General features: G+C 43.8%; 1 protein-coding gene across 1 annotated transcript in view; it reads right to left on the bottom strand.

Annotated features, from left to right (window-relative positions):
* cdk5rap2 (CDK5 regulatory subunit associated protein 2) overlaps positions 1–20,375 on the bottom strand; it is a 32,818-nt gene that overhangs the window by 669 nt on the left and 11,774 nt on the right. Inside the window, exons 10-50 of the mRNA XM_030743070.1 lie at positions 18,706–18,825; positions 18,493–18,612; positions 18,288–18,380; positions 17,931–18,149; positions 17,577–17,747; positions 16,983–17,093; positions 16,767–16,904; positions 16,483–16,662; positions 16,149–16,343; positions 15,849–16,040; positions 15,555–15,684; positions 15,319–15,458; positions 15,113–15,229; positions 14,887–15,030; positions 14,694–14,806; positions 14,471–14,610; positions 12,784–12,924; positions 12,593–12,702; positions 12,330–12,473; positions 11,737–11,838; positions 11,467–11,654; positions 11,039–11,372; positions 9,407–10,934; positions 9,101–9,202; positions 8,553–8,692; positions 7,915–8,318; positions 7,572–7,804; positions 7,025–7,076; positions 5,759–5,931; positions 4,912–5,259; positions 4,536–4,661; positions 4,323–4,439; positions 3,914–4,103; positions 3,157–3,278; positions 2,017–2,229; positions 1,804–1,893; positions 1,431–1,690; positions 1,204–1,353; positions 974–1,112; positions 782–828; positions 625–679 (exon numbers count right to left, since the gene is read on the bottom strand). Coding sequence (XP_030598930.1) covers positions 625–679; positions 782–828; positions 974–1,112; positions 1,204–1,353; positions 1,431–1,690; positions 1,804–1,893; positions 2,017–2,229; positions 3,157–3,278; positions 3,914–4,103; positions 4,323–4,439; positions 4,536–4,661; positions 4,912–5,259; positions 5,759–5,931; positions 7,025–7,076; positions 7,572–7,804; positions 7,915–8,318; positions 8,553–8,692; positions 9,101–9,202; positions 9,407–10,934; positions 11,039–11,372; positions 11,467–11,654; positions 11,737–11,838; positions 12,330–12,473; positions 12,593–12,702; positions 12,784–12,924; positions 14,471–14,610; positions 14,694–14,806; positions 14,887–15,030; positions 15,113–15,229; positions 15,319–15,458; positions 15,555–15,684; positions 15,849–16,040; positions 16,149–16,343; positions 16,483–16,662; positions 16,767–16,904; positions 16,983–17,093; positions 17,577–17,747; positions 17,931–18,149; positions 18,288–18,380; positions 18,493–18,612; positions 18,706–18,825 — 7,831 coding nt within the window. The remainder of the gene's footprint in view (positions 1–624; positions 680–781; positions 829–973; positions 1,113–1,203; positions 1,354–1,430; positions 1,691–1,803; positions 1,894–2,016; positions 2,230–3,156; positions 3,279–3,913; positions 4,104–4,322; positions 4,440–4,535; positions 4,662–4,911; positions 5,260–5,758; positions 5,932–7,024; positions 7,077–7,571; positions 7,805–7,914; positions 8,319–8,552; positions 8,693–9,100; positions 9,203–9,406; positions 10,935–11,038; positions 11,373–11,466; positions 11,655–11,736; positions 11,839–12,329; positions 12,474–12,592; positions 12,703–12,783; positions 12,925–14,470; positions 14,611–14,693; positions 14,807–14,886; positions 15,031–15,112; positions 15,230–15,318; positions 15,459–15,554; positions 15,685–15,848; positions 16,041–16,148; positions 16,344–16,482; positions 16,663–16,766; positions 16,905–16,982; positions 17,094–17,576; positions 17,748–17,930; positions 18,150–18,287; positions 18,381–18,492; positions 18,613–18,705; positions 18,826–20,375) is intronic.

Below are 20,375 nucleotides of genomic sequence, written 5' to 3' on the forward strand. Positions count from 1 at the left end.
CATCTTGTTAAAGGAATAGTTGCAAACCAAAATGTAAGCTGGCTGTAACGTCACATTTAACACACCCCTGAGTGTAAATCAAAAACTGCCACGACTGCATCCCTTATAGGTCATCTACTTGGGCTACTGTTTTTTTTTGTTTTTGTTTTTTTTAAATGGCTCCACGAGAGTCACATTCACATGTTATTTATTTTTAGAAGACCTGTGCTGTTGGTGGTCGAGAGATGCACAAGAATACAGCCTTGAAGGGGCGATCATCTAAATTAAAAATCAGAAAGTTTTTGATTTTTTTTCAAGGGTTAGACGCTCAACTTTATGATCACATCCAAACATTTTCCAAAATGTCAGACTTTTCCTTTAAAGATGCCTCAGGAAAAGAAAAAAAAACAATGTCATCATGCATCAGCAATGAAGACACAATGTGATAGATTCCCAAATATCTCCCTAAAGACCGATGCAGTTTGTACAGTGTTAAAGGGACACAGTGGTCGGCTTTACTACATGATAATCCCAACAACTGTGCGTGTCTCAGTGCATGTTTAAATTTTATCATTTTGTGTCATGCAACCAGAGCAACTCATGCATCAGTTGCTCTGGTTGGCAAACCCGTCTATCCACACTAACCTTCGTCTGGTCCTCCAGACAGGCCTTTCAGGCCAAACTCGGTACAGTAATTTGTCTACCGATATTTCACAGAGACAAAAGGAAAAAGAGTAAGTCACTAATGGAGAAAATACCACTGTGGGCAAGAACATTCACAGACTTTTTAATGTGGGCTTACCTCTAAATTCCCCCTGGCTTTCTTCAACACTCCGTGGGTCAGAGACACTACAAATTACAAAAGTAAAACACCAATTCATTTACACACTGTTATACAGAAGAGTCAATAATATACACAAAATAAATATTCAATTTACAACTCTACAAAACAGGAGCAGACAGAGACAGTACAGATAAATCAAGATGATCCTACATTGATCGATGATGACTCTCTCCATTCCCTCTTTGAGCTGGTTGGTGGTGCGCAGACGTTTGATGGCTCCGCTCAGCATCCTCTCCTGCTGCGACAGCCTGCTCCTCAGTCTGGCTATCTCATTTTTCAGCAGCTCATCCTGATTTGGAGGATAGCAGGAAAAGGATTTGGTCCACACATGTTTAAAGAGGATAGGGTAGATAGAGTATGTGTGCTTTGTGTGTGTTTACCTGCTGGTTGTTGTAGCTGTCTCTTGCTGTGTTACCAGCTGGCAAAGACACTCTCCACACCAGTTTGAGCAGTCGGCCAGCCTCCTCCATCACTTGGTGCATGGTGTTAATGCTGCTGGACAAACTCTTCAGATGCTGCTGTTCAATCACCTATGAAGATGTAGACACAGTGAGTTTTTATCTTCCCGAGAGTTACGTCTATTTAAACCTCACGATGAGCTCCAAACCTTGTTGTCACAGCCCTGCTGTTTGAACGTGTGCAGACACTCCTGCAGTTGTGTGTCCATACTGCGTGACAGCTTTCGGCCCTCTGAGATCTGCTTGCGGAGCGCGTTGTAGTCTTCTATCAAGCCCAAAATGTGACGCCCATTGCGGCTGGCCCACATCCGGTGGCCCGGCACCAGCCGAGAGGGAGCGCCGGAAACGCTGTCACTAGAGCCGCTGCTGACTGACCCACCGTCCACCTCTGAGCGAGAATATTTCACATCTGAAAAGATCCGGCAGAGCAGATCCAGATGTGTTAAAATGCTATCAGTCTGTATCTGCGTCCATATAAATCTGTTACTCGGCTTCATGCCAAGTGTGAAGAGCTTTTGTTACCATGGTGGACACTGGTGTGTTCTCTGTAAGTCTGAAATGAGTGATGGAGAGGATCACAGCCTTCACGGCCCGGCGACCTGCCTCCTTCATCTAAGAATGGAAAAAAAATAAAATAAAACACCTGATGTGACATGACGTGACCTGGCAGTGCATACATTGGCTTTCTGAATGTGTCAAAGCTCATTGGGATGCAGGAATGTGCTTTCCGTTTACCTGGAGAGGACAGCAGGTAGTTGATGTTGATGGTTTCAGAGCGACCGGGTCCTCTGAGCAGCTGCTCCTCCAGTCTCTGCCGCAGAGCTGTGTTGGTCTGGATGCTCCTCTCCAGCTGCAGCCTCAGGTGTCTGATCTCTAACAGCAGCTCCCCCAGGTCCACAGAACCAGAGGAAGGGAGAGGGGACGGCTCCTGAACCACCTCGCTAGATTCTGCACAATGAAGGAGAGAGAAATATCCTGTTAGTGTTCCAAAAAACTTAACAAGAGGTCGAGGTTGAGAACAGGAGCAAAGTGGAGCAGAGGATTAAGTAGGAAGGTGCAACCCCAGAGGTACCAGAGATACATTTCTACAAACTTAACTCCACATCAGATACTTTATTTTGATCATGTCAGCCAATAGGAAACAATGTATCTGTAGTGCAGGAATACCAAATCCACCAGCTCTGACAAGTAGATTTCTTCACTGCATGAATTGCAATCAAAAGATTCAGCAAATAAACCCATAAATGCAAAAACCAAACTTGATATCAGTTTGGAAGGTTTCCTCTCCTTGTCCACCTCTATACTGCTTCCCTTGCTTCTCCCCGAAAGCCCTGCTGTGACCACTTTCATTTTACTCTGGGTTGTGCAGTCGTGCAGGCAGCAAAATCAACTTCTGTGTCAAAATGACCCCAGGTTTCATATCAAAGATCATCGTCACAATGAGAGCTGTGACCCAAACAGCAGTTTTCAGTGGAAGAGTTCACACTATCCAGAGGTGGAGCCTCAGAGTTCTACTTTAACCTCCTGAAATGTCTGAGGGAGGACATCTGATGTGTGAAAACAACCTGAACACATCTTCACACATCAGATTTGGCTCATGACTTTGTTTTTCTTTTTAAAATATAACTGAGATCCAGCATGAACTGCAAAACAAGAGTGCTTTGATGCTGTGCAGAACTGCACGATGAGACACCGACCAAATTTAAATCAGGTATGATTTTTGTCTTTTATGGGCAGAGGCATCTTTTTTAAACACACCACACAACTATCCCCAATTACATATGTTGGACAAAACTTTTTTTAAAAATGCATTTTGTATTAATATTAATATGTTTAGGGTTAAAAAACACATGCTGATTTCAGCGTCAGAAGTACCGTCGTGTTTATCAGAATCGCTCTTTATTTTTTCGTAAACTTGGAGCTCCACGCGCAGTGACTGGAGGAGATGCTGGGAGTCGGACAGCTGTTGTCTCTGGAGCTTCACCTCACACTGCAACCTGGAGACAGTGATTGGAAGAAGGGACACACACAACACTGTCAGGAAAAATGGCAATTTACAAAGATGACGCTGGACTCGCTACTTTACTTAAAAATCTGAATAAAAATCTGATTTTTAATACTTATCACAAATTTCAGCCTAAAGTGATGCCTTACATTTAAAATTTGAATGAATAAACAAACAAATAAAAGAACATTTTTTATGTATAAAAAAACCAAAACACTAACTACAACAAGCCTAACGTATATATAGCAAACAAAGTCACACTCAGGTGAATGAAAGGGACAGGAGACGTGATCTGACAGTAATCTAGACTCCTGGTTTCGAGTGTCAGCCTCATGTCAGTAGGACCTGGGGCAAGAGGTCACATACCATCCTTGTAGCATCACGTGCATGTGTGTGTTCGTGGATGAGCCTTCAAATGATGAACTCTCAGGTTTCACAGACGTACTAACAGTATGGAACAATGGTAACAGTAACGACTCTTTATAACGGCCATTAGTAGCTGTGTGCAGTGTCAGGTTGCACGGAGGAGTGCCCTACTGACATTAAGTGTGTAGTGTAGAAACGTGTGCTCCTCAACAGTTTGTCATAGTACTGATGCACTGATGTTATGAGAGGGTGTGCGTGTACCTGTGCAGCTCCTCTCTGCTGCGATGCAGTGAATCCTGCAGCTGGGAGTTTTCCCGGCTGCTGTGCTCCAGCCGCTCCTGCAGGTGGCTGTTTTCCTGCCTTAGAGCTTCACACTCCTTCCTGCTCTGCTCCAGTTTGGCCGTGCGCCTGGCCAGGGTCTCCCGGAGCTTCTCGTTCTCCTTCTGCTTGTCTGAAGGAGAGAAAGTTTGTAACTTTGTGTTAAGCATGAGATGAGTGACAGGATTTATGCGTGTAATTCATGAAGTACTAAAAGTCAACATCAACAAGGAGCAAAGCAAGAAATGAGCATTAGGAAAATTCTCTCTTTTCTCCTATTTTCTTACTGACTGGAAACATTAAGAAATTAATTATATGTAAAAAGAAGTTTAAAAGAACAGCCGTGCTTTACCTCTGGAAGCCATGCTGAGCTGTTCCTTCAGGGCTTGGTTTTGTCCCCAGAGGAATCGCATCTCCTGAGTCAGCTGACCCTGCTCCTCTTTGCCGTGGATGAAGATGTTGGTGGCTGCTGAACATGTCATAGACACATGCATATGTGAAAAAAAATGATCATAAACATAAAATACAAACAGAGAGGTTTTTTTTTTTTTTTTTAAGTGTATACCTGGGTCTTTTTCTACTTCAGCTAGTCTCCTCTCCAGCTGTTCCCTGAGACGGTCGTTGGTGCGAATGCTCTCCTCCAGGCGTTGTCGCAAAGCTCTGATCTCCTGTAGATGCTCTGCCACCAGGTCTAACAAACACACACAAAGCAAATTTAAAAGGGCCATTTCAATTTTTTGGTTTTTTTTAACATTAGCAATGAGACCTCAGTGCACAACACAAGCAAACTAAAAACCATCCTCACCTTATATTGAACAAAAGTGCAACATTTTTCAAACAACAAATCACCACAAAGCTCATATAACATTATTTCTCTATATAATGAACTGTAGTCACTATACTGACATGCTAATCAGCCTATCAATCAGCCTCATATTTACCTGAACTCATCGTGCGAGGCTGTTCTCCAGCATTCGTTTGTGAGCTCATGTCTCTGTCTTGTTTATGTGCTTCTGTTTGAGGCCCTGAACCCTCCTGGTCGCATCCTTGCTCCTGCTCCTGATGCTGGGAGGTGGTCTGGGCCATGATTGAGCGATGCAGGTCCAGTTCACTGCGCAGGGTGGCGTTGAGCTCCTCGCTGCTCCTCAGTTGCTCCTGCAGCCACCCGTTCTCCCTCTGCAGGCCCTGCAGTCTGCTGGCAGCATCTCTGCGACCAGAGACACCTTCATCCCGAGACCCTCCTACAGGTGACACAGCCGCACCTGTCCAATCGGAGGGTAGTCGCTGACCTAAACATGTACAGGAAGACAACAACACACGAGTAATCCGACACTTAAAATCTCCAAACTATATATCCTTCTACAGGACTTTTCACATATCCAAATGCATCACTTGTCTCTTCACTGTCTCAAAACTTCTGAAGATTGAAACGGATATGTGCCACTGAATAATGCAACTTTAAGTGGAGGCGGATTGAAACTGGACACCTGCTCTGCCTTGGCTTTGTCCTGCAGAACGCCTCACTGCAACAGAAAGGATCTGAGTGGACAGTAAGTGCTATTAGAGGCAGCGACTAGACTGGCTGTGCACGTAGAAGAGAACTCGTTTGATCTCAATGACATTTCACTGGCTAAGAAGTGGAGAAAATATGTATTTTTAATGAAGCAAACTGAGTTAATCCTAGTCTGGCACAAAATATACCCGTCTGGGTGCCATCATCTAACTGAGCTTGGCTTGCACACCCATTCACAAGAAAGCTTCTGAGACATTAGATCCAGAAATGCTTACTGTGGGTTCGACTGCCACCTTGTGTGGTTGGGCTGCTGTGGCAGGAGGAAGAGGTCCTGTCTGAGTGGGACAGATCAGAGTGAGAGCTGTGGTGGCTGCTGAGACTCTGACCTCTGATCTGGCTCTGCAGGCTCTGGATCAGACGGTTCTTCTCCTGCAGCTCTTTAGCCAACCTGGAAGGAGATGGAATGAAGCATGTTAAAAACCAGCTGGGAGGCCTCAGTATGAGTGCTTGGAGAGAAAAGGAACAGCAACCCCAAAAAGTAAAGAAAAATATGTTCCTAACCAGTGGGCTTTCAAAAGACACACAGCTGGAAAATCTTAAAGAGGCGTTCACAGCAAACGTCATGCTGTCTGGATCAAACCCACTCACAGGTCCAGCTGCTCCCTGGTGCATTCAGCCAGGGTGAGGTTCTGCTGGACGAGCAGGCTGACGTGCTGCTGCAGCAGCTCTCTCTCACCCTCTAGCTCAAGACGTAGATAATCTATCTCCTGCTGGATTCTGCACAAGCTTTCAGGAGGATCTCTCATGCACTCCTCACACGACAACAGTGACTGTGATGCCTGCTGAAGCTCCCCAAAACTGCCCACATCAGTAGTAACATGGATTAATGTGCATTGCAATGAGCAACTTTAATTTATCATCTGATAAAAGAGTGTGGTTAAAAAAAAAAAAAAAATGCATTACCCACTCAGGATAAAATACTTTTTATTGTGTCCAAAAAACCTTATATGAAATTGCTATATATTAAAATATCACCACACCCGAATCTACAATTATAATTGTTGTATTAATTGCTCTTGGAACACGTTTTTCCTTCCAATAAAAATGTAAAAAGTCAAAGTATAAGATGTTATCTTGTGAAACTGAAAGTATGGGCAATGCTTAGTGATACCACTGACCCAGTGAGGGGCAGTATAACCCCAATTTACTTCTGGTTGACACAAAAACAAAATGGGTCAACAGCAGGACGCTATTCAAAATCAACAATTGACATGCACAGCCCAGGGTCATAATGCAAATAGCTGGGGGCAGTTTTAAAAGGGTCATGATGAAACAAACATCTCATACAGCTCAGCTAATGACCCCAAAAATACAGTCGTGCACGTGACCTTAAAGGACTCAAAGGGGACTACAGTCTAGGTTATTAAGAAGAAACAAAAGCAAATACCAGTTATATTCAAAACTGGGTGCTCCTAACATGGCAGTGATAAATGTTTACCCACAGTTACATACACTAAAAATAAAATAAATAAATAATGTACCTGCCAGACAGTTCAAGAGCTGCCACATCCTCATTATCCAGATGAGTCTCTCCTATAAGATAGAAAAAGATGCTGTCACAGGCCCGTCTGTACAGATCAGTTACACATGACTGCTCGATTGTGTTCATTTCTCTTTTCTGGTGACTCCTGTTTTCTTTGTTAGAGCACTGAGCCATTTGTGCCCAACAATACATGCTCTTTTAATATGACTTAATAGCTGCTTTTACAGTGACTCTTAAATAATGAAGAAAATACTCATTTTATCAATCATTATATATTCATTTACTCAAATATTAAAATTATGCCCTTCATGCCTTAAAATGGCTTTGCTGTAACTCTACACCTTTACCTCCACGAGGAGACAACAATTGCATTACAAGGGCACCAATAAACATCCTCCATGTACTGTGGTGTAACAACACCTTCATAGCAGTGGTGTGAGCAGCTGTCCATGTAAACAATACATTATCATGAATCGAATAATGCAAAGTAATAAATGGTGTTTGTGGAGGGCAATTAATACAGTAGTGATGAAGGCAGCAGCTACCTTTGTCCAGCCGTCCCTCCAGCCGATCCAGAATGCTCAGGCTCTTGTCCAGCTGCTCTTTCACCACCTCTCCCATGTAGCAGTCAACTTTTTCAACCTGCAGCAGCTCTTTGAAGGCCTGGTTCAGCTCTTCCAGCTGCCGACGGTGCAGGACTCCCAGCCTGCGGCTCTCCTTGATCTGCTGCCTCAGTTGCGACAGCTCCCTGGCCTGCGACTTCACAAGGGAGTCCAGTCTGTGAAGAAGACACAATGAGGGAATTTGTGGGAGCAAAAGAGAAAAAAATGCTTTTACTCTGAGTAAACACAGGATACTACAGATAAAACACTTGGAAAGATGGTTAACCTGGCAGGTGATGTAGAGCGGCTGCGGGTCTGCTGTAGTTGTTCGCTGGTGCTTCTGTTCAGTGTCCTCTCTCTTTCCAGTTCCATATTCAGCCGGCTGTTTTTATCCTTCATCGTCTGGTTCTCCCCTCCCTTCTTCTCGCTTAGTTGCCCATTTCTGCAGTTGCTATCTTGGCTGCGGTCCTCTTTGTTTTTACCCTCCTGATCCCTGATCATAGATGGGTCCGAGCTGTTGGTGACTAAGTCACTGGAGAGGGAGTTCCTCCGCAAAAGGCTTTGCATTTGGAGAATGAGTTTGGTCTGGTTTTCCAGCTGGACCTTGAGCTCTCTGACTTGTCCCTGAAGCTGGAGAGGGTCCTCAGAAACACCGTACTCACTATAGACCTGCAAACCTTTCAGACTCATCTAAAAATAATACAGATGAAACAAGGCTCAGAAAACTATTTTTAAAAGAGAAAACTATTGCTAAATGGAATCAAACGAACAGCAGGGGGGTGGGGCTGCTCTGCTCAGATACAGCTCTGTATCTGAGTTAACCATAGCAGGGACATCCCCTACCATTCCTTAATGACACCAACAGACTGAATAAACTAAAGGAGAATAAGATGATACGATAAAAGCAAATAATAAGATGAATACCTTTGCTGAGCTGAGAGCTGGGGAACTAGGGTACGGGGTGCTGGAGGTTGAGTCCAAATTTTCTGTAGAGGAGAAGTTGGCCTGTTCATGTTTCAACAGGCTGGAGCCACTGCAACTAGGATTTACCCCAACCTCTACATCTGACAACACAGGGAGCACAGAAATATTCAACTTTGATGAGAAGTTCGGTACAAGTTGTAGAAAATTAATAGTGATTTAAGCCGTGCAAAGAAAGAAGTCATTTGAGATACAGCTGAACTAAAAGAAGACAAGAAATTGAGGGAAAAGGTTAATGAGTGTTCAAAAGACATTCCCAAACCTCAGAGTGAAAACATGCAGAATAAGGACAGCCCATTCAAATTTGGGAAGAGACCAGAAAATAGACTGTGTGGTTATGGAGACCCAGACAGAAAATATTTCTCAAAGTCAGACAGTGTGACTTTGTTTACTCCTCATGCATACAAACTACAGTAAGAGAATCTATCCACACTTGAGATTAGTATCCACTCAGCAGACAGACATGCAGAGTCTGTCTGAAGGCTGTCTACCTGTGCTACTGCTCTCTTCCCTATCGTTCTCACTCTTGCCACTGGTTTCGTAACCCAGGTCCTGCAAATCCACCTGCACGCCTTTGTCATCCTGCTCAGGAGCTGGCATTGAAAGCAATATATGTTTGGTTAGGGGGAAAAAAAAAAAATAATCAAAAAGTGCAAAAATGTCTCTCTCTCAATTTATGTTGTTCCTGACTAAACTAGGATTTAAACTGTAATACAGAATATTCTTTTGCAATTTCACAAAATCATTTGAATCACTGCACAGAAGAACACACAGAAGAAAGCTGCTCAGCATGTTACCTTTCTTTGCTACTTCAGGAGAGGATGTATTGGTAAGAGCAGTGGCCAGTTTCTCCTCCAGGCTTTTACATGCCTTCTTCTTCTCCCTCAGTGCCTTGTGCAGCGTCTCCAGTTCGACCTGAACACTTGGTGGTAACCCTTTGCCATCCTGCACTGCCCTGTGGGCCTCCCTCTCCATTCTGTGTCCCCTCTCTTCTTGCAGGGAAGCCTGGATTTCAGATATCTTCTGAGAGCAATTGTTAAAGACCTCACAGAGGAGACAGAGATGCCGATGAAGCTCTTGTCCCTTTGTTCCAGTTGAAGCAGTAGACAGATTGTTGCTGGGTTTGGTGGTTGGTGGGGTAGGTTCACCAAGTTGCTCCTTCTCTTGAAGGGCTCTCTGAAGTTTGTCTAAATTCATCTGCAAGTCAGGGCTGATCTGTGATCTGCCAGCAGTTAGGGAGCCAGAATTTGTGCAGTGTGCTGCTAAAGAGGCGACAGCAGACTCTGCTGCACTAAAGCAGTTCCTTAGAACTTCAATGACCTCTTGATTTACACTAGTATTACCAGGACCTCTCACTGAACCATGGTGTTCCTTTGACTCATTTTCTTTAAATGACTCACCAGCTGCTGCTCTGTCACTGCTGTATCCATGTTGTGCTGCAGCATTTGCAGCTCTCAATTTTTCTTGCAGCTCTGCATTGAGCCTATTCTGCTCCCAAAGCGCCTCCTGCAAAGAGTCTGCATGTCGCTGCAGCTCTTGCAGAGAATCCTCAGTACCTTGAAACACTCCTCTGGTGCTCTCTTCCTTTGATGATGTATGCAGCTGCTGCAAAGCTCCCTCGATCCTTCTGCAAAGATCACTGATTTCTGGATTCTTTTCTTGGCTTTCTGCAGAGCTGATGGCTTTTTCTGCCATCTTCAGAAGCTCGATAAGTTGGCTGTTGAGCTCCTCTTTCTGTTGTAGGGCTTTCTGCAGCTCCATGCATCTACTATGGAGAGATATGTCAGAACCCACAGAACCAGAACTTGTGTGCGAACCAAATCCACCCTGGCTGTCCAGGCTGCAGGCAGTCAGGTAAGCGATGGTGGATTCAGCTGCCTGTAAAGCCTCTACATACTGGCAGTTAAGTCTGTCTTTTTCCTGGAGCTGAGCATGGAGCTCTTCCCAATCAGCAAGCTGCTCGCTCAGTTTGTTGATCAGGGCCTCTTTCTCCTGACACTCCTGGTGGAGAAGCTCCAGCTGAGTATACAGCGCAGAATCAGCTTGGGTGTGATCCAGTGATGTTCTGGCTTCAGAGGCCTTGTCAGACCCCACTGGACTACAGCTACGATTAGGGTATCTAAGGGTGGCGGAAGGGGAAGTGCTGTGCTGGAGTGATGAGGGAGAGTCAGAGTCTGTATGCACATGCTGGTCAGACCAGTAGACATCATCCGAATTAAGGTGGTGAAGTGCATCAGTTTTGAGCTGCTCAGAGCTTACAGGCTCTTTGCTGCTTGGCTCCACTCTCAGCCTCACAGGCACAGGAAGGCGAGATCTGACACGAGACTTCAATTTAAACAAAGACAAACAACAGATATTAAAACTCCTGAAAGATGCCATGCAGGAAAGAGTGACTTGTCTTTTTATTTCTTTTGGAGTACAAAACTTACCCCATATCGTGTGAAATGCTGTTTTGCACTCTTGCTGTGTGGCTGGCGATCAGTTCTTGGACTCTCATCATCATCTGCAGTGCTGACATTGGTAACAGGGGTCTCTGCATCTGACACCTCAGTCCACTTCTTCCCTCCCCTCTTCTTTGACAGTTTCATGACCTTTGCATCTCCTGTGCGCAGCACTTTCAAACCCTTTCTCAACTCAGCCTGTCCTTCACTGCTGTTTCCTGAGGCATCAGTGCTCTCTTTCTCTTTATACTCAGTTGATTTCTGTTCCTTCAGGAGACCCCGCAACTCATCATTTTCCGATCTAAGTTGAAGCATTTCCACTCTGTAACGAGAAGTATTTGATTAGAGTACAGTTCAGGCTTTTGACTACCAAGTAAAGGGGAAAATAAAGCGTAGGCTCTGAAGGACAGACCTACCTAAGGTGTGAGACAGATGTTGACCCACAATCAGTTAATAGGGATTTAAGTGCCATTAAATCAACATTCATCCCCCTAGAATCTTCCTCTCCGGTGTCCAAGATGTCACTGCTAGACTGAGTATGCTCTCTACTCTGGCTGAGGCCACTGTCCATGATCTCATCATCCAACAGCTTTTCTGTCAACATCTAAAAGAGAGATTATTCAGAAAGAAGTATTCAAAAACTCTTCAAAAAGTCCTCATTTGTTAAATGATCATCTACTTCATACCTGTCCTAGTTTACTGCATGTCTGGCTTTCTTTGTCCTGACCAGGGAGATGTGTCCTGTTACTGTGAGCCAGTGGCTGCTTCTCCTGTGTCTTCTCGAGCTGCTAGAGTAATGGGATGGGAGGCGAGTATGACACACATGGCTCGGTAAAAGAAAACTCAATGTGGGAACAGAATCCATAAAACACTGCACAGCAACAGCAGAATGGCATGATGTGTCTAATGTGGCATGGCGAAGAGAGACCATTTTATGGGACACAGAGATAAAGATAAAACAGGGACTGATTAGGAAAGAGAAAGAGGGTACTTTCTACTACAGACAAGAAACACACTTGTTAAAGAATTAAGACATTTAGTACTACACACGGAAGAGAAATTAGCAAAAGGCTACACAGATCAGAGGTTAGGTTGTAATTTCTAAGGTTAGAAAGGAGCTAACACAGGAAGGATGTTAGACAATGATTCATGATTTGTCAAGTATTTTCTAAATGTGGACATACTCCAGAAGAAATATTTCTAATAAATGACAAGAAATGTCCTCGCTTGCAAGATTTAGGAGAAAAAAAAACTTTGACGCCATAACTTTATGTACAACCTCATCTCTTTGCAGCTGTTTCTCGTGATCTTTGTCCTCTTTGTCATCAGCATCACGCTCTGACTTCTCCTTTAGTGACAGCTGGCTCTGCAGTTCATTGTTTAACGTCTGCAGCCTGCTGACATTGTCTTGCAGCTCAAGCACCTTACCACAGAAAGAAATCATTTTTATATATTTTAAAGCTTTACAGCAAGTACAATGACACATCTAGCACATCAATTAACTTCAACATGACTATATAAGCGCGAGACATAAAGAAACACCTTCTGTCTGAGCTCCTGAGCAGAGAGTTGAGACAAGCTGTCATCCAGTCCCTCTCCCACACAGATACTCATGTAGGATGTCTGATCTCCAATGAAACTCAAAGAATCGCCTGAAAAACATTAAAATAAACTTTTAATGTTGTCTGTATATACAGTGGAATATGACATCTGGTGTTTTTTTCTTGTTTTACCTCCATCATTGGCTCCACCAACCCCTCCTCCACGGTTCTGAATTGCTCCTAAGCGAGCCTGCAGAGATGCATTCCAGCGCTGGGCATCTTCAAGCTGATGTCTCATGCTCTCTAGTTCTTTGGGATCAATCAGGTCCATACCTGAACAGATACGCACAAGGTTACAAACAGCCACGCCCGATGGGACATTCCTTTCTCATTTGACAGCAGTTCCCATGCTGCATCATGAGGACTTCATGTGCATGTGTCAAACCTGTCATTAAGAGGGTGTATACTTCAGCTCCTTTACAACTTTAAAAACAAACACAGACCAGCCATGAAGCTGAGGTTTTGCATAACGGCACATCTACATTTGGACAAAAATGTGGACACTAATTATACTCTTTAGTCTCATATTTTTCATGTGTAAAATCGAATGTTCTATAATTAAAATATTGGGCAAAGTGAATTAAAAAAATGAAACCTCATGAATGAAAAATTTAAAACAGAAAAACAAAACTCAGTGAATTTAGATTATGCGGTTAATGTATCTTGCTTGCTAATAAATCTGAATCAGATTTGCAAAGATATGTAGAGAAGCTAAAAAGCAGCACCGCAGATATACACCATTACACAAATATGCTCATTATTATTGTGCTTTTTCATAAGTTTGTCAGCACGTCGTATGTGCACACATTCCACACAAATTCTAAGAGTTATATAACCAAAGCACAAAGTGTGGAAATGTAATCAGTTGTAATTATCCTGCTACATCTATCTTGCAAGTCGGTGAGAATGTGAGCCATGGCCCTGTTACTTACAGCTGACCTATTTTTACACCTGGCTCTCTGCAGGCAGGGGTGCAGGGAGGAGCACGTGTGTGGTCGCATGAGTGCACACGTCAAGTGGACAGACACTCGAGTTATTTAGCTAAGACTTCAGTGCAGAGTGACACTTTTAATCTGTTTTAAGGCCATGTGTTAATGTCACAACGAATCTGAAGGACAAACTGCACTGAGTTACATTAAATCTATGACGTCAGAGGATAATAAATTTAAGACTTTTTGGATTAGGGTCTATTTCTGGAAAACTGCACTTTTAATGGGGCACTCTGCACATCAGTATCCTTCATTAAAGTTATTACATAATGACATAACCATGCATTTAAGTCTAATTCAGGTGACAGATGGTTGGATTAATAACCAGAGGAGTGTTAGAAAAGTGATGCCATCAAAAAACAACCAAATGTTTCAAAGGGACAAAACAAAACAAACAAGCATATTAAAAGTGAGAGACAGAGAAGACAGACCTTTATTTATTTTTTATGAAGGAAAGACAGTGCAGACAGGTGTGAAATCAATACATTTACTGAGTGACAGTGAAATGAGGAGCAACTGCATTATAGACAAAAACATGCAGATAAGTGGGTGATGATGTAAAGAGCAGTGGACAGAAAGTACACAAAGATGAAAAGGAGCAGGTGTGCATGCTGAATGACAACACAAACAAAAAGGGGACATGAACTTTTCAGCAGGAGGTACTCTTGGAGTAAAAATACTACACAAAGATGACCAGTGTGTCTGTGTTCCCTTTTCTAATGAGTGATCTTTTCTACCTCTTACACCCCCCCCACCCCCCCAATTTCTTTATTTCTTTTCCCTCATTCAGTCACCATCCTCATCTACAACCAAGTGTGTTTGCACTGCACCTTCTCTGAGTTTGGCTCTGTGTATCTCTCTCTCCAAGTCATCCCTTAAGTCCTCATTTGTTTTGATGCGCTCTTCTAGCTGCTGCCGGAGAAGCTGCACTGCTGTCAGCTCCAACTGCAGAGCATGGAGACGCTGGGTACTGCAAATAATCAGATAAGTCTATTAGCTCAAAGCATTTTTTTCCACCTTTTTTTGCATAAAGAAACTTTTGCATATCACTACCTGTCCTGCTCCTTCACAGTCTTGACCAGGCTGGAGTAGAGCTGTTGTTCAGCTCTCAGGGCTCTGTTCAGAGCATCGTGCTCCTCTTGCAAAGCCGTGAGGTTGGGCAAGGTCTGAGGACCGAACAGAAGCTATCTTAAAAGACTGACAATAATGTTTTGTTTTAAAAAGGAAAAAAGAAAGCAATTTTTACTTTCTGCTGGCTGTCTCCACCTATCATGGTACTCTCTCTCTGAGGAAGCACAGGTAGGGAGCTTTCCATTCCAGAGACAATGACATCATCCTGGGTGTGATCAGACCGAGTGTCACCTCTCTGACCGAGGCGCTGCTGGAGAACCTGCTCAAAGTCAAAAATTAAACATCACAAGAAAAGCTCCTTTATTTGGTGACACAACCTTAATGCTGTGTAGGATCCTTACACTGATAATCTCATCCTTGGTCTTTAGAGTTGCAGTCAGGGACTCAATATTAGCGGCCTGACCTTCACTGTGACCCTCCAGCTCAGACAGTGTTGCCTGAAGCTCAGCCAGTGAAATCTAGAAAATAGGATGTAGAGCATTACAATTAATGCTTTTAAGAATCCTATCCTGATTATGGATTAATAAAATGTTTCTAACTCTCTGACCTTCAGTTCATTTTCCTTTTTCAGTGCTTTGTTCAGTGCTTCTGTTTTCTGTGCCAACTCCTTCTTCAGGAGCACCACAGTTTTCTTGGAGAGTGGATTGTTCTCCTGGTTATCCTCGCTGTTCCTCCTGGACAGCTCAGCTTCAACACAGACAAAACAGAATCAAATGTAGCACCTACATGAGGTCTGTCTTTAAATATCCAGTCTGGGGGTTTTTACAGGTCTAAATCCCTTACCTTCCCTCTCGTCCAACTTCTCTCGCATGATCTGAATAGTTTGTCTGAGCTCCAACACTTGATCTGGCTCTGCTTTCTGCCTCATCTCTGCCAGAAATTGGTCTCTCTCCTGACCACGCTGGAGAAGCTTCTGCCAATTATAAAGATGTCAAGTTAGCACATATATCTTAAACGTTTTCAAGATAGAGCATAGAATTTGAGGACAGTGTTATTCTCTGTGAGTTTTGACTTCCTCTGCTTTTTAAAACAACATTTCACAGCTGAATAGATGTGTTGTATCCCACAGGATCTTACGTTAATGAGGCTGTCTTTTTCAGCAAGGAGTGCTTTGAGCTGTGCGGTCTCTAAATAACTCTCCTGGGCTGTTGAGGAGCTTTGCTTCTCAGCAGTGGCAAGCTCCTGTTGCCTGTCAGAGAGCTGTTTCTTTAGCTCCTGAATCTCCTGAGTGCGCTCAGACAACATGCGGTTGTAGTGCTCAGCAGACTCCTGGGGATGACAAAGAGTCAAAGTAATAGGTGTTAGTGACATTTGCCTACATTCTGTCTTGCTCTGTGTTGCTACAAAGTTTCTCTGTTGTCATAATTAAATGCTGACCTTGAGAAGTTGGTCTTTGCTGGTAATTGTAGCCAACAGCCCTTCTACAGCACTCTCATTGTCAGCAACCAGTCTTTCCCTGGCCTTCACAGCCTCAGCCAACATGGCTTCTGTGACCTTTAGCCTTTGGCCCATCTGTTCAGCCAGATCACGTGCATGGCTCTGTGACTGGTTCAGCAATGATTCAGCCATTTGCTACAAACAAAGGTTCCCAAAGTTAAAGAGGAAAAAAAAGCAGCATTGAAGCATAAATGGCATAAGAATGGTGAAAATTAGGAGGAACATGCTAAATGGAGAGTAGAGGGTGTGTGAGGGTGACTATTAGTCAACCAACCTCCATATCCTTTGTTTTGCCCTCCAGGGAGAGCTGCAGCTGGCTGATGATAGAGTCCTTCTCCCTCAGTGATCTGTTCAGGTTATCTTCCACATCTTGCTTGGCTCTTTGTAAGTTCTTTAGGGTGCTTGCAAGATGCTGCAGCTCTGCATCTTTCTCCTTAATCAGACCATCAAAATTCTGGAAAGAGACAAGTAGACAGGCATATGCATAAAAGAGAAGTCCAGACCCACAGCTGCTTGGATTATCAACTAATGGAAAAGATCACAGTTTCTGATACTTACATTGATGGTCTCTTCATTATGAGAGAGCAAGTTATTGAGTCTTTCTAGGTCTCTTTCCTTTTCTCTTAGTGACAGCTGCAGGTGGTGAATCTCATTGTCTTTTTCTTCAATAGCAGCAAATTTCTCATCTAGTGCTTGCTGTAAGAGAACAAACAAATATATCAGAAACCAGTCACAGTCACCTTGGTTCAAAGATTGCACTGAAGGAATACCCACTTCCAGAGCCTTCTCCTTTTCTTTCAACCTTTGACGCAGTTTGGAAAGAATACTGTCGTTCCCTCCTGGACTTTTGCTCCGCTCAAAGTCTCTAACCATGTTTATGTACTCCTGATAAACACATAAAACATTTTTACTAAATACACCACACTTAAAACAGCTGACTTTTATACTGGAGCACCAAATTCCACATGGCCCTGCTTGTTTTCATGGCATGCCTATAAGCCAACTGCAAGCTTTTACTGTTTTGCAGCTCTCCTCTGCTCTATGTTATACCATGTGTGTGTGGCTCTGTGAAGCAGAGGAGACACATTCAGTGAAATAGAGAGCAGAGGAGAGCAGTAAAACAAACTTTTGCACCTATATTAAATAAGTAACATACATAAAATATTTTGCCTTTTTTTATTTCTTCTTTGCTTTTTTTAGGGGCACAATATGCAAGATCCAGACTGCACTCTGGCATCTGCTTTTTTAGAACCCACTCTCTGAGTGGCGATAAATGTAGTGATACCCAACAGTTCCAAAGGGAGGAACTCGCTTTTTTAATCATTTGGTTTAAAGTCTGACTGCATATGCTGAGTGCTGATGTGTCACCTGTAGCTGCTGCTCTTTATCAGCCACAGTGGATGTGAGTCGCTGGATGGTGACCTCATGAGCCTGCAGCTTTCTTTTGGTTTGGTCCAGCAGCTCCTGGTACTGCTGCTCCAGGGCACTCTCTCTTTCCCCAATTTCCCCACTCAGCTTTTTGAGCTGATTGTTGAGATCCTGGTGGAGGGAATGATAATAATGTCACACCAAAACCAATATTTAAACAGAGACAGATAAAAAAATTTTTTTTTAAAAAGGTTAAGAGAGGATTTAAAATGCCCAAAGGTTTTGCTGTGGATATTGTAATAAAACTTCTTTGAATATATTCACTAGACAGCCCCTGTCCTGCTGTTATCTTACATTCAGCGCTTTGTCTCCTTTCTTCTTCTGTTGTTGCAGGTCCTCCAGTTCCACCTCAAGCTGATCCTTTGCCTGCTGCAAGTCAGCCAGCTCTTGCTCCTTCCTATCCAGTGCACGCTGTAGTTTTTGGGCTTCAAGCACTTTGGCGTGGTGTTCCCCCTGGAGTTGGGCCAATTCAGTTTGTTTTTCCATTAATAGGTTTTGGTGTTCCTCTGCTCCCTGAATGAGAAAAAAATAATTTACTTTTAACATTCTGTAGAATATGAATGTACAGGCAAATATGATACAAGGAGCCATATTCTGATGAGGAATGTCTCTATACAGTTTGGTTCTATATGAAAGGTGTATATAACATACCTGGAATTTCTGCAGTTGGGCTTTATGTGCTGCCTCTCTAGCTTTGGCCAAAGCATCATCTCTATCCTCAATCTCATGACACAGTTCAGCAATCTGTGCAATACAAAGGCAGATATGGTGAGATTGAAGCTTTGTATAATACAGAGGCAATCCAATGTCAATAATAATGTAAGTATTAAATTAACTCTGTTAATAAACATCTTACTTCTTTTTCCTTTTCCCTGAGGACCTGAGTGAGTCCCTGGATGGTTTTATCTCGCTTTAGAGCATTTTTCTTCTCAGAGTTTAGTTCATTCTCCTTCTCCTCCAACTTCACTGTCAGGGTCTGTTTACATCAAGAAGTTAGTGATTTCATACAAAATAATATACCAATACAATTTGGAAATATTTAATAGAGAAACATGTTATCTCCATGTACCTTGTTCTGACTGTTGGAATCCTCCAGGGTTTTTGCCAGATTCTCATTCGTGCTTTTAACCAGGTTCAGCTCCTCTGTCAGCAGCTTATTGATCGACTCCACCTGATTAATGTCGCTCTTCTTCTCAGCAAATCCAGGGAACGCACAAACAACAAAACAGGAGAAATTAATTAGGGAAGTATGTCTATCAACAAAACTACCTGGCACAGGTCAGTACCAGTGCTACAGTGGTGGGATTACTGAAAGGAACTACCTTCACTCTGACAGGAGTGTATTCATCATCAAATTCCTCTGAAAGGTCATGCAGAGACTTCAGTTCTGCCTCTCTATATCTGCGCTTGGCTCGGGTGCTGACAGAGCCAGCATTTAACCTCTTCAGAACAGGGATGTGACTTCCTGCCGGGGCAGACACCTGCTGCTTTGAGATGCAGCGCAAGAGCTGGATCAGGTCAGCGATCACTGAAGGCTGATTTGAGGATCTTTGGAGTAGTGCTCTGGCCTGAGCCTTTCCACCTGAGTCATCAGTGGTACCATATTCTGCAAAAAACACCCTGGCCTCTCTCAGTTTTCGTTTGAGTGGAGGGTCTGTAGGCGTGTCCAAGGAAAAGTCTCGATTCAGTGACTGCAGCGATGTGGAGCGGCTGCTGAATCCAGGTCTGGGCAAGGTGCCCTTACGTTGAACCAGGTCAAGGTACATGCTCTGAGAACGGTGGCGTGTGCCCCAGAGCCCAAAATGTTTCGTAGTGCCATCCAGCCCTGCCCCTGATCCCAGCCTGCTGCCCCTTAAACCTGAGCGCCCAGGGAATGCCCCTTTACTGACAATCCTATCCAGACTCACACACCTTCTCATGCGATTCCCCATGTAACCGCCTTCCCTGAACTGCAGTCCTTCATGAGCCAGCTGACCTGCAGGCTCATCATCAGGACAGCCAACCCCAGAGGAACTGAGCAGAATCTTGGAGCTTGCATTTTCCCTCTCACTGCTCTGTGGGTTGTTTTTATTGTAGATGTGCACAATGCACTGCATGAGGTGTTCCTTCTCAGCTTGCAGCTTCTGGATCTGACTGCCATGTTCCTCCTGCAGTTTGCTGATGTTTATATCAAATTGCACAACCTTCTCCAACCGGAACACACATTTTCCACAGAGGAACTCTCGCCGACCATCACGAGTCACCTCCCTACCCAGCACATGGGACAGGATGACTTGTAGCTTCCTCTTTCCCGATGAGCTGAAGATCCAGCGGCACTGGCTTCCCACTAAACGGACACCACATATGCGGCATGGGTCCCTCATGGCACCTTAGATCTTCCACACTCACCCACTTAAACCGAGTCCAAGAAATCTGTCACTGACACACCAACTGTCTAGTGACTTAATGGCCATCAGCTCGCCAGACAGAGAAGAGCCATCTATCATTTTCTCTCAATACACCAGCAAGCGAAGCACAGAGGAGAAATACTGAGTGCAAAGCACTGTAAGCCCTAAGCCTCAATAATCCCTGCTCCCGCCTCTATTCCACTCTCCCTCATGCATGCAATCAAATCAACAAATCCTCTAGGACTGATCTGTGTTAGGGCCCATGCCAGACCATCTCTAGAAAACATTCTCCCAAATGCACTAAAAAGAAAGGCATCAGGTACAAAGCCTGGCGCCAAGCAGGTAGTGATGG

The sequence above is a fragment of the Archocentrus centrarchus genome, chromosome 12, assembly GCF_007364275.1.
Source record: "Archocentrus centrarchus isolate MPI-CPG fArcCen1 chromosome 12, fArcCen1, whole genome shotgun sequence".
NCBI classification, from domain to species: domain Eukaryota; kingdom Metazoa; phylum Chordata; class Actinopteri; order Cichliformes; family Cichlidae; genus Archocentrus; species Archocentrus centrarchus.